Below are 13,184 nucleotides of genomic sequence, written 5' to 3' on the forward strand. Positions count from 1 at the left end.
ACAGCAAAAATGAAGATGTTTGTACACCAATGCGAGGAGCCTAGGTAACGAAATGGAGGAACTAGAGCTACTGGTGCAGGAAGTGAAACCAGATATTCTAGGGAGAACAGAAACATGGTGGAATAGTCGTCGTGACTGGACTACAGGTATCGAAGGGCATGTGCTGTTTAGGAAAGACCGAAATAAAGGTAAAGGTGGTGGAGTAGCACTGTATATCAAGGATGAGGTAGAATGTAAAGAAATAAGAAGCGATGGAATGGATAAGATAGAGTCCGTTTGGGCAGAAATTAAATTGGGGAAGAAAACTATTAGAGTCTCCCCTAGGATAGTGCTTGGGGTGTGCTATAGACTGCCGGGATCTAATTTGGATATGGATAGAGCCCTTTTTAATGTTTTTAATAAAGTAAATACTAATGGAAACTGTGTGATCATGGGAGACTAACTTCCCAGATATAGACTGGAGGACGAGTGCTAGTAATAACAACAGGGCTCAGATTTGCCTAGATGCGATTGCTGATGGATTCCTTCAGCAAGTAGTTGCTGAACCAACTAGAGGGGATGCCATTTTAGATTTGGTTTTGGTGAGTAGTGAGGACCTCATAGAAGAAATGGTTGTAGGGGATAATCTTGGCTCAAGTGATCATGAGCTAATTCAGTTCAAACTGAACAGAAAGATTAATAAAAATAAATCTGCAGCTAGGGTTTTTGATTTCAAAAGGGCTGACTTTCAAAAATTAAGGAAATTAGTTCGGGAAGTGGATTGGACTGAAGAACTTGTGGATCTAAAGGCAGAGGAGGCCTGGGATTATTTTAAATTAAAGCTGCAGAAGCTATCGGAAGCCTGCATCCCAAGAAAGGGGGAAAAAATCATAGGCAGGAGTTGTAGACCAAGGTGGATGAGTACGCATTTCAGAAAGGTGATTAAGAAAAAGCAGAAAGCATACAGGGAGTGGAAGAAGGGAGGGATCAGCAAGGAAAGCTACCTTATGGAGGTCAGAACATGTAGGGATAAAGTGAGACAGGCTAAAAGTCAAGTAGAGTTGGACCTTGCAAAGGGAATTAAAACCAATAGTAAAAGGTTCTATAGTCATATAAATAGAAGGAAACAAAGAAAGAAGAAGTGGGACCGCTAAACACTGAGGATGGAGTGGAGGTCAAGGATAATCTAGGCATGGCCCAATATCTAAACAAATACTTTGCCTCAGTCTTTAATAAGACTAAAGAGGATCTTAGAGATAATGGTAGCATGACAAATGGGAATGAGGATATGGAGGTAGACATTACCATATTTGAGGTAGAAGCGAAACTCAAACAGTTTAATGTGACTAAATCGGGGGGCCCAGATAATCTTCATCCAAGAATATTAAAGGAATTGGCACAAGAAATTGCAAGCCCATTAGCAAGAATTTTTAATGAATCTGTAAACTCAGGGGTTGTACCGTATGATTGGAGAATTGCTAACATAGTTCCTATTTTTACAAAAGGGAAAAAAAGTGATCAGGGTAATTATAGGCCTGTTAGTTTGACATCTGTAGTATGCAAGGTCTTGGAAAAAATTTTGAAGGAGAAGGTAGTCAAGGACATTGAAGTCAATAGTAAATGGGACAAAATACAACATGGTTTTAAAAGGTAGATCGTGCCACACCAACCTGATCTCCTTCTTTGAGGAAGTAACCGATTTTTTAGACAAAGGAAATGCAGTGGATCTAATTTACCTAGATTTCAGTAAGGCGTTTGATACCGTGCCACATGGGGAATTATTAGTTAAATTGGATAAGATGGGGATCAATAGGAAAATTGAAAGGTGGATAAGGAATTGGTTAAAGGGGAGACTACAACAGGTCCTACTGAAAGGTGAACTGTCAGGCTGGAGGGAGGTTACCGGTGGAGTTCCTCAAGGATCGGTTTTGGGACCAATCTTAATCTTTTTATTACTGACCTTGGCACAAAAAGTGGGAGTGTGCTAATAAAGTTTGTGGATGATACAAAGCTGGGAGGTATTGCCAATTTAGAGAAGGACAGGGATACCCTACAGGAGGATCTGGATGACCTTGTAAACTGGAGTAATAGTAATAGGATGAAATTTAACAGTGAGAAGTGTAAGGTCATGCATTTAGGGAGTAATAACAAGAATTTTAGTTATAAGCTAGGGACGCATCAATTAGAAGTAACAGAGGAGGATAAGGACCTTGGAATATTCGTTGATCATAGGATGACTACAAGCCGCCAATGTGATATGGCTGTGAAAAAAGCTAATGCGGTCTTGGGATGCATCAGGAGAGGTATTTCCAGTAGGGATAAGGAGGTTTTAGTACCATTATACAAAGCACTGGTGAGACCTCACCTGGAATACTGTGTGCAGTTCTGGTCTTCCATGTTTAAGAAGGATGAATTCAAACTGGAACTGGATCGGATGATCCGAGGAATGGAAAACTTGTCTTATGAAAGGAGACTTAGGGAGCTTGGCTTGTTTAGCCTAACTAAAGGAAGGTTGAAGGGAGATATGATTGCTCTCTATAAATGTATCAGAGGGATAAATACCAGAGAGGGAGAGGAATTATTTAAGCTCAGTACCAATGTGGACATAAGAACAAATGGATATAAACTGGCCACTAGGAAATTTAGACTAGAAATTAGACAAAGGTTTTTAACCATCAGAGGAGTGAAGTTTTGGAATAGCCTTCCAAGGGAAGCAGTGGGGGCAAAAGATCTATCTGGCTTTAAGATTAAACTCGATAAGTTTATGGAGGAGATGGTATGATGGGATAACATGGTTTTGGTAATTAAATATTCATGGTAAATAGGCCCAATGGCCTGTGATGGGCTATTAGATGGGGTGGGATCTGAGTTACCCAGGAAAGAGTTTTCTGTAGTATCTGGCTGATGAATCTTGCCCATATGCTCAGGATTTAGCTGACTGCCATATTTGGGGTCGGGAAGGAATTTTCCTCCAGGGCAGATTGGAAGAGGCCCTGGAGGTTTTTCGCCTTCCTCTGTAGCATGGGGCACGGGTCACTTGCTGGAGGATTCTCTGCTCCTTGAAGTCTTTAAACTACGATTTGAGGACTTCAATAGCACAGATATAGGTGTGCGGGGTTTTTCTGTAGGAGTGGTGGGTGAAATTCTGTGGCCTGCGTTGTGCAGGAGGTCAAACCAGATGATCATAATGGTCCCTTCTGACTTAAATATCTATGAATCTATGAATCTCCATCTTACCTTTGATGTGCTCTTCCGAAAGCTTGGCACGGAGTTGTTCAAGATCTAGACAATGTTTCTTTTTTAATTCCTCAATTTCTGAAATATATCTGTCTGAGAGATCCATCTTCATCTTCATCAGGTCCTCCTTATATTGGAGTGCAAGGGAAGATCTTAAAGAGTCTAGTTCATGTCTGTGTTTTTCCTCCAATTGTAGTCGCAAACAAGTAAATTCTTCCTGCAGAAAACACACATTCAGAACGGAGACGGATACCTTTATCTTTCAGATAATTAGGCTAAAGAATTAATTTGACAATAAGTACCCATAGCATACTGTAAACATACAAGTTCACTTACCAGTCTGCCTCCTCAAAATATTCTTGCTTCTACACCCACTTCTACTTCCTCAACTCTGGGAGTAGAGGGATCCCCAGAAGGCCTAACTCTGTTTATACAGCCATGCTACCACAAGGTAAAGTAGAGCTCCAGGAGCTGCCAGAGGATCTAGGAGAGTGGGAAATGCCTGTAGGCACCTGAATAGGGAGCTTGTCAAGGTTTTTGACACTAACATAGGGGAAGGAGACTGCTTATACTATTGTTTGTATTACCATAGCACCTAGAAGCCTTACTCTTGAACCAGGACCCCTTTGTAGCACTCAGCCAGGAGCCACACAGGGGAAAGGACTTCCTAAGCTCCATGGCAACTCTTGAAACACTTATTTCTTAAGCAGCAAGTAAACAAAAAAGCCAAGATATGCATCAAAAACATCCTTTGTTCACTTATTTTCTCAAGTTGTATAGTTTTGTTTAAGATAATACCTTCTAGTATACTTGGTAAAAACAACAAAACAATAGTAATACAAGACCTCAGAATAGCACCTGCTATGAAAACCATGCTAAGAGGTGTGAAGCATCGGTCATGTTTTTGTGGACATTTTAAAACGTGCACTATATTTTTTGTTAAAATTGACATTTCACCTTGTGCTGCTCCAGTTGCTGAGTTAGTTGGTCAAGCGTATCCCTTCTCTCTTTTTCACTTGCCTCTTCGAAAAGTGTGACCGAGGAGCTGAGCAGAGAAAAGGAATTTAGAAAATTAACTTGAAGACTCACTATAAAATACAGAATTAGAAGAATGTATTGATTCTTAAGATATTAGAGTATAGGTATGTACAGACCAGAATCTAGTCAAACACTCCTGAATAACCATTTCAACAAGAAACTGTCTGCATCCATTACTAACTTCCATCCTGGGGTTTCTGACCTCCCACCACCAATCCAAATACACACACAAAGCCTAAAGTCTTTTCTAGGAAAGGAAAGTTGAGTGTGTTTTGTCACAGATGAGATTAAAGAAAAAAAAAACAGTCATCACCTGATATCTAAAGGCTGATCTTGACTAATCTCTGACTCCAACAAAGAGTATTCCTTTAATTCTTGCAGCCTCTGATGCAGCAGAGTTAATTCTTCTCTGTAGTTTTCTTCAGCTGCCCCTAGTTTCTCTTCAAAGTAAATTCTCAGTTGTTCCAACTCAGTTTCATGTTCGCTTCTTCTCTGCTGCCGCTGCTGTTCAAAGTCTTGCTTTAAACGTTCTATTTCATCCACATGTGATGTGCGAGCCAGAAGCTGTTCTTTTAACTCTGAGTAGAAGATGGAACAGCAATACCTTTAACCTTGTTTTTAATCCAAAAAAAAAAAAAAAAAAAAAAAAAAACCACCCACACACACACTTTGGACTCCACCATAGATCCTATGAAGATGAACCATATTTTGGATGGGGAGAAAAGCACAGAACCCAACAGGCAGCATCAGGAGTCATGCCTTCAAAGACATAATGCCAATGCCTCAACATTTTTTGGGAGGGTTAGCAGAGCAGGTCTTGCTACACCTTACACTGAGTACAAATTAAGGGGTGAGGGAGCAGAGAAAACATAGCCATGTCCCCATTTACCCCACTCTTAGGCCTCGTCTGCACCTAAAAGGTTAGACTGATCGAGTAACATCATTCAGGACTGAGAAAAAAATTGCACCATGGATGATGTAGTTAGGTCAACCTAACCCCAACTGTAGCTGCAGGTAGGTCAACAGAAGCATCTTCCATCGACCTATCTTCCTCCTCTCAAAAGGGAGAATTACCTACATTGACAGGAAAACCACTTCTGTCCCTTAGTAAGTGTCCACACTACAACGCTACAGGTGTGCACAGCAGCATTTGTGTTGCACACATACCACCAGTATTCCGCACCAAAAAATTAAAAATTCTGTGCCAAAAAAGTAAAAAATTCTGCACACATTTTAAAATTCTGCAAAGTTCTGCATATTTTGTCAAAACAAACACAATATAATCACACCATTTTCAATTATTGGTGACAAGTATTTTGAAATAAATTACCAAAATAATTAAAAATGGTCTGATTATATTATTATGTTACTATGTTATTTTGACAAATAAATATGCAGAACTTTGCAGAATTTTAAATTTTTAAATTTTTTGGTGCAGAACTCCCTCGAGAGAATCAGGGTTCTGTGTTGAGCAATCTGGGTGCAGGCAGCTTGGTGAGCGGTTCAGTTGCAAGGGGAATCTGGATGCACAGGGGTTCGGTGCGGGGTTCTGGGTGCATGGAGAATTGGACTCTGCAGGGGAGACCAGATGAAGGTGGTTAGGATTCAGTGGGGGTTGGTAGGGTTGGGGGTGGGGTGCAGCAGATTGGGGCTCAGGGGGCTCTCAATGCAGGGGGTGAGGCTCAGCAGAGTGGAGGTTCGGGGGGGATTCTCGGTGTGTGGGTGGAGGGAGGGGTCATTGTAAGGGGAGCTGCTCCCCATCTGCCCAACCCACCCGCATCCAACTCCCACCGCTGAGCCAACTCCCTCCCTGCACCTGGAATCCCCACCCCACCAAGCCTCACCCCCCTTCACTCTGACCACCCCTGCCCTCCCGCGGTGCAGAGCTTCCTGAAGCCAGGAGAAGTTTCTGGGGGTTGATTTGACCCAGCCCCGGCTGCTCTGTGCAGGGAGAATTTAGTCTCTGTTGTCCTCCTCCCCCCACCCGGCCCCCCTGGCCCAGCCAGGACTAATGTCCCTGGCCCACCAGAACCTTCCCAGACCCTCCCCGCCATGATTTACCTCTCCCCCAGCTGCAAGAACAGAGGCATCTGACCTGCTGGGGAGGAGCACTGGTGCAGCGTCTCTTTGCTTCCCCACAGACACCATTTTCTATCGAAAGTAAAGACAATCTGTGTGGGGGCATTTGTCTGCTGCACCGTAGTGATGCAGAATTCCCCCAAGAGTACTCCAGAAACTACGCCTCTTGAAGTGAGTAAGCACTGCAGTCAGTCAGCCAGCCCGTCTCCCTTCCTTTGTGCTCTTCAATGCTGGGAATGGTTATGGAGAGGCAGTGTGACCTAGTGGATGGAGCACTGGACTGGGATTCAGGAGACCTGGGTTCTATTCCCAGCTCTGCACTAGCTCAGTGTGTGACCTTTGGTTAAGTCAATTTCCCTCTGTGTGCTGCTGTTTTCCCATCTGTAAAAGGGGGATAATGATTCTGATGACTTTTGCCAAGCATTTTTTGATCTACTGATGTCAAGCATTATATAAGAGCTAGGGATGATAATGATGCAGAGTCCTGCAATGGGGGTTGAACCCTGCACCTTCTAATGCTCCCATGCAGCAGGAATAAGAAGAATTACTGTAACTGCTTTGAACTAAATTGATTTACCCCAGAAACAGCCTTCCTAGCACAAACTACTTGGAAAAATGTAAATCCAACAATTAAACTTAAATATAATCTTGTCAAAGGACTTGCTTTGCTGATAGATTGGCAAAGTGTGGACAACCCCCCCCCCGGATCATGTAAAAATGTTAGAATGCAATGGTTCTGTTGAGTACACAGTGGTCAGGATTCTGGTCACCTAGAAAGATAGGATAAACTGGCTTAACCCTTGTGAAGGATAACAGTCTTCAATCAATTACAGTTCTTGTAGGAAGCCAAGAGAATAGTAGATGAAGGAGACTCATAGGTTTCTGTATACATGAACTTTCAGAAGGGCTTTGTTGAAGTGCCTCACTAGCGGCTGTGATAACTAGGAACTGGTAAAGAGGTAGAAAACAAAAGGACAGATTAGTCGTGGGATGCATCATGGGTCAGTAGGAGGACCAACTAATTAGAAGAGGGAGCGAACATCAATGAGGCAAAGTTGCAGACAATTATTTACATTACTCAAGAACATAATTTCAGAGGGACCTACGAAAGCTAGATATCGGAAAACAGGGATTATGGAATTCAGTATGTACTGGAAGGAATAATTAGAACTCTAACCAAATGCTGATGTATTCTAAAACACAGCTGTCTACTCAGGAAGAAAATATGGGTGCCCCTGTGGACAGCTCAATGTGCTGTGAGAGGGGGCCGGAAAAGGACTATCTGAGAAAAGAATACCAAGGGAGGAAAAATAACTTTTGAAGTGGTAATGAGAGTGGCCCATTTCAGGCAGCTGACAAGAAGGTGTGAGTAACAGTAGGTGGAAATTAGTATTGGGGAAATTAGGTTTAGGTTTTGTAATGACCCAACCTCTCCCAGTCTTTATTCAGGCCTAATTTGATGGTGTCCAGTTTGCAAATTAATTCCAATTCTGCAGTTTCACACTGGAGTCTGTTTCTGAAGTTTTTTTGTTGAAGAATTGCCACTTTTAGGTGTGTTATTGAGTGACCAGGAAGACTGAAGTGTTCTCCGACTGGTTTTTGAATGTTATGATTCCTGATGAGGTTCAATAAGGATAAGTGCAGGGTCCTGCACTTAGGACGGAAGAACCCAATGCACAGCTACAGACTAGGGACCGAATGGCTAGGCAGCAGTTCTGCGGAAAAGGACCTAGGGGTGACAGTGGACGAGAAGCTGGATATGAGTCAGCAGTGTGCCCTTGTTGCCAAGAAGGCCAATGGCATTTTGGGATGTATAAGTAGGGGCATAGCGAGCAGATCGAGGGACGTGATCGTTCCCCTCTATTTGACATTGGTGAGGCCTCATCTGGAGTACTGTGTTCAGTTTTGGGCCCCACACTACAAGAACGATGTGGATAAATTGGAGAGAGTCCAGCGAAGGGCAACAAAAATGATTAGGGGACTGGAACACATGAGTTATGAGGAGAGGCTGAGGGAGCTGGGATTGTTTAGCCTGCAGAAGAGAAGAATGAGGGGGCATTTGATAGCTGCTTTCAACTACCTGAAAGGGGGTTCCAAAGAGGATGGCTCTAGACTGTTCTCAATGGTAGCAGATGACAGAACGAGGAGTAATGGTCTCAAGTTGCAGTGGGGGAGGTTTAGATTGGATATTAGGAAAAACTTTTTCACTAAGAGGGTGGTGAAACACTGGAATGCGTTACCTAGGGAGGTGGTAGAATCTCCTTCCTTAGAGGTTTTTAAGGTCAGGCTTGACAAAGCCCTGGCTGGGATGATTTAACTGGGAATTGGTCCTGCTTCGAGCGGGGGGTTGGACTAGATGACCTTCAGGGGTCCCTTCCAACCCTGATATTCTACGATTCTATGATGTCAGATTTGTGTCCATTTATTCTTTTGCGTAGAGACTGACTGGTTTGGCCAATGTAGATTGGGAGAACAAGGGGATTGTGGGGGCATTCCTCCTCCCTCCCAGTGGATCTTCTAGGAATGAAAGGACTAAGCATTAAAATGACCACCTGAATACTAGTGAATCCCTTTAATTTTAAGATGTAATTCCAGAATCCTTGTCCACCTCAATTCAAATCTACTAGAAAACCCTATTTCAGCTTCAGAACTAATCTAACCTATGCCTTTGTTCAGATTTTAAAGGGGGCCAAGATCAGGGTAATGATAAACAGCCAAATGACAAGTATTATAGATGGGCAGCAGGGATTACTGCCATCAATATTTCGTGTTGATTTTGATCTTTAAAAACCCTCCACATATCGTACATAATACTAGTTTGTCATAACCATGTGTTCCTATTGCTGCTATCCTCTTCCTCCCTCACCTTCATTTGTTTGTTACACCACATTGCAGCTCATCTTAAATTTGATTTTAAGATTTAAGGGACATGGGCTGTATTTTACTACCTGTTTGTAAACTGTCAAACACTACGGGTCCTCTGGTTCCTAAGGCAACATAGACAGGTAATAGCAGTGGCAGTGACAGTAGCAGTGATGACAGCTCAGCTGCAACTTCAACTTTGGCACAGATACCACCACACCATAATCTGATACAATACAATTGTAGGGCATCTCTGCCTTCATACTTCAGGACAAATTATAAACCAGCAGAACAGGACTGAAACTTTTCCCATAGGCATGGTATTGCCTACTTGAGCGTTTTAAACCTTATTCTGAAGCATCTGGTACTGACCAGAAACCGAATTAAATGGACCATTTGTCCAATCCTGTGTGACAACTCCTGCTGTATGCTCCTGTGACCGAATGCCTGTTCAATACGTTTTGTTAAAAATTGTTTCACCCGCAGTGTTGTTCTATGTGAGCTAAGGCAAGAACCGTAACGTGTTTCTACCATACCACTTAGCTCCTGTCGACTTGCTCGTGTGCTATCAAGCTGAGACCAAAGCTGTTTGATTTCTTCTTGTGATCGAGTTTTTAATTCTTCATATGTGGCCTGAAGTTTCTCCATCTACGAAAGATGCATTAAGAATTTGTTTGTTTTGTTGTGTTTTAATAGCTGCCTCTTTTCATGTCTTAGGAACAGTTCAGCTGCTCATGGGTGGAAATGCTATAGTACCAAGGCTTGTGGAGACACTGAAAGACCTAACTCCTCTACGAATATCCCTCTAATTGAGACAAATGAGGGAGCCACCTGTTTGTCATGCCACTTATGTCATGTCTTGTTCTCCACATTCATAGTCTCACCAAACAACTGAGAAAAATATAGGGATCAGTTACTGAAACTATATTAAATAAGAACTAAGGTAAAGATTTGATTAAATTGCAGGAAGTGCCACATTAGTAGATCTAGCGATGTGTTACACAGAGTTAAATCCAGCTTAAAAAAACCTGTGAATACTAATCTAATATTGATTTGGGCTTCATGCCCTTAATTTTGGTATAAAAAAAAAAACAAAAAAACAACTTACATCATGCTACATTTCCCCTTAAAAAAAATCTAAATGTTAAATACAGAAGAATGGCGCACATTATTTAATAACACTTGTGGCTCCTAAATACTATGCCACTTACCTAATTCATACCAAACATTCAAAACAAAAAAATCTTATTAACCTCCTGCCGCATCTCCTGTTCTCTTTCCTTGCTTTTCCTTTTCAGGTTTTCTAGACATTGGTCATGTTCCGTCTGCAGCTGTTCACATCGTTTTGGAATTGCCATCTGGTGTTCATTCTCCAGATTTTTACATTTCACTACAAAACAAAGTTAGTGCTGTTATATTATTAGATTAGACTTTTTTTTTTTTTTGGTGAACTACCTAATGCAACATCAGTTTTGTGACGAATTAAAGCACAAAACAATGAATCCAGGCCAACAAGCTAATAGGTTAGCTAACTGTAAGTTTAAGGCACTCTCTATCTAGGTTAATAACTGAAAGGTCCGTTACAACCTTGTGAAAGGAACCAACTGGTGAGCTCAGTACAGGCACTTATACCACAGTAATCAGCACGCTAAGAACTTTAACAGTAAAGAAATGCAGCAGGTGGAAACTTGGTATTTCCACACAGAGCCTTATGGTCCACTGTGTGCAATGCCATCAACAGGTGGTGAGGTCCTCAGGGAGGACACCAGAGGTGGCTACCTGAAGATGAAACATATGTAAGAGACAATGCCATAATAAACAGCAGCAGCCTTAAATGCACAGGGAACACATTTCTCCAGAGAACCTCCCATTCACAATGTTGCTGGCAGCCAGGACTCGAAAGGCAAGGAGAAATAGTTGGCCATGGGACGGGAAAGCACTTCTGCTACCAACGTAAACAGTTGCAGAAAAAGGAAGGGAGATAAGGACAGATGCACTCACCTCAAACAGAAAGGAGCACTTGAAAGATTCAGGGCAGCTGGAGTACTCCCACCATCTAAGTGAGCTCTCCCTAAGCAAAATGGACCTGCCACCTGCTTCTCCTCAACAGACCTTTGCTCTGCCACAGAGAGGAAACTCTGCCTGCAAGTCACTCCCATCCAGCCACAATGCAGTAACAGAAATGATTCTGTCACATACAGATAGCTGGACTCTGCTCTCTGGGGGAACAAGTAAAGGATCAACAGGAGACTGGATAGGAAGAAACTCATAGGCGACTTCCTTCACAGCAGCCAGAGGACTGCTAGCAGGATAGCAAAAGTATCCAATGCTATACATGCGTAACAGGATGGAACTTATATCTCAGGGCTGGTGTTGCTGCATGCCAGCCGGCACAAAGTTCCCCATTGCCAGTTACCCTGAAGCCAGCTTTCCATTTATTTGCAATAGTTGCCATTTCCCCTGCCTCTCACGTATTAAGTACCTCAGAGGACATATGGCTCCCAAACCAACTGGCCAGCTCTCCCTGCTTCACCTCATGTAAGCACAGTGCAGGAGGTACTGGGTGCCAAGTTCTCCACAGGATAAATTCTTTGTACTCCTCAGGCTCTTGCTATATAAGGCAATGGGCCTATTATATTCTCGGAAGGCACCAGCCTCTGATGCTGCTGCCAGCTATGCCTCCTGCTGATAGAATTCTCCAAAGGCAAGGGCTTCAGGAGCCACTCACACTCACATTTCAGACTCCTAAAAGCAACAAAAATTTTCACACGTGGTCATTTATTCATCCTGGCCCTCACTTTTCTGAGTAATGAGGCTTTCAGTTACTCTGCTGTTTAAGGAAGGTAACTTTTGAGACAATTATTTTAAAGAATTGCCAAAATCTATCATACATCCATATTGTTAAGATCCAAACAGGAGTCTGGCTGTTCAGAATACTATCTGGAAATCTTTAAATCAGGCAAAACACTCACTGAAATTAGTGGAAGTTTTGCCTAATTAAGAGACTCACAGACTATCATAGACTTTAATGTCAGAAGGAACCATCATGATCATCTAGTCCAGGGGTTCTCAAACTTCACTGCAACCCCCATCTGACAACAAAAATTATGACACGACCCCAAGAGGGTGGACGACAGCCTGAGTTCACCTGAGCTCCGCCACCCTGGACAGGGGGGTCAAAGCCCAAGCCCAAGGGCTTCAGCCTCAGGCAGGGGGGTCTGTAACCTGAGCCCTGCCACCCAGGGCTGAAGCTCTCGGGCTTCAGCTTCAGCCCCAGGTAGTGGGGCTTGGGTTTCAGCTTTGGTCCCAAGCCCCAGCAAGTCTAAGCCAACCCTGGCAACCCCATTAAAATGGGATCGCAACCCACTTTGTGGTCCCAACCCACAGTTTGAGAACGGCTACTCTAGTCTGACCTGTTGCACCTCACAGGCCATAGAACCTCAATCACCCACTCCTGTAATAGACCCATAATCTCTGGCTGAATTTCTGAAGTCCTCAAATTTTGATTTAAGGACTTCTAACTATAGAGAATCTGCAATTTACTCTAAATCAAAACCACAAATGACTCGTGCCCCACGCTGAAGGATTCGGCCCTCAATTGACAGCAAAATTGTAGCTTGCAGTCTTGTTGTAGCTATGTTGGTCCCAGGATGAGAGAGACACAATGTGGGTGAGATATCTTTTATTGGACAAACTTCTACAAATTGTAGGCACTTGCATTTTCTGATATTTGTGGGGAAAATGCATTCTGGGTTTTCACCTTAAGTTTGCTACAATTACAACTACACATTAATATAAAGACTGATAAGCTACATTGGCTAAAGTAGTCACTTTGTAATTGCTAATTTCTGAACAATTATGCATCATTGGCATGGTTCTAACTGCAAATGTTAAAATTGAAAAATTATTGCTGTTTTATATGCACTGTACAACTCCTAAAGTTACTCTAGCCAGCTTTGAATCCCTCACGATAAATATCTTACAACAAA

The 13,184-nt window shown here is 42.7% G+C and overlaps 1 protein-coding gene across 5 annotated transcripts in view; it reads right to left on the reverse strand.

The window, feature by feature from the left end:
* PCNT (pericentrin) overlaps window positions 1-13,184 on the reverse strand; it is a 233,547-nt gene that overhangs the window by 140,525 nt on the left and 79,838 nt on the right. For all 5 annotated transcript variants that reach the window (XM_084644031.1, XM_084644033.1, XM_084644030.1 and 2 more), the window contains 5 exons: window positions 10,449-10,585; window positions 9,732-9,843; window positions 4,568-4,832; window positions 4,174-4,261; window positions 3,217-3,433 (listed from right to left, as the gene is read on the reverse strand). In XM_084644031.1, the coding sequence (XP_084500157.1) occupies window positions 3,217-3,433; window positions 4,174-4,261; window positions 4,568-4,832; window positions 9,732-9,843; window positions 10,449-10,585 (819 nt within the window). The remainder of the gene's footprint in view (window positions 1-3,216; window positions 3,434-4,173; window positions 4,262-4,567; window positions 4,833-9,731; window positions 9,844-10,448; window positions 10,586-13,184) is intronic.

This window comes from Lepidochelys olivacea, assembly GCF_965140295.1.
Source record: "Lepidochelys olivacea isolate rLepOli2 genome assembly, chromosome: 11".
Classification (NCBI taxonomy): domain Eukaryota; kingdom Metazoa; phylum Chordata; order Testudines; family Cheloniidae; genus Lepidochelys; species Lepidochelys olivacea.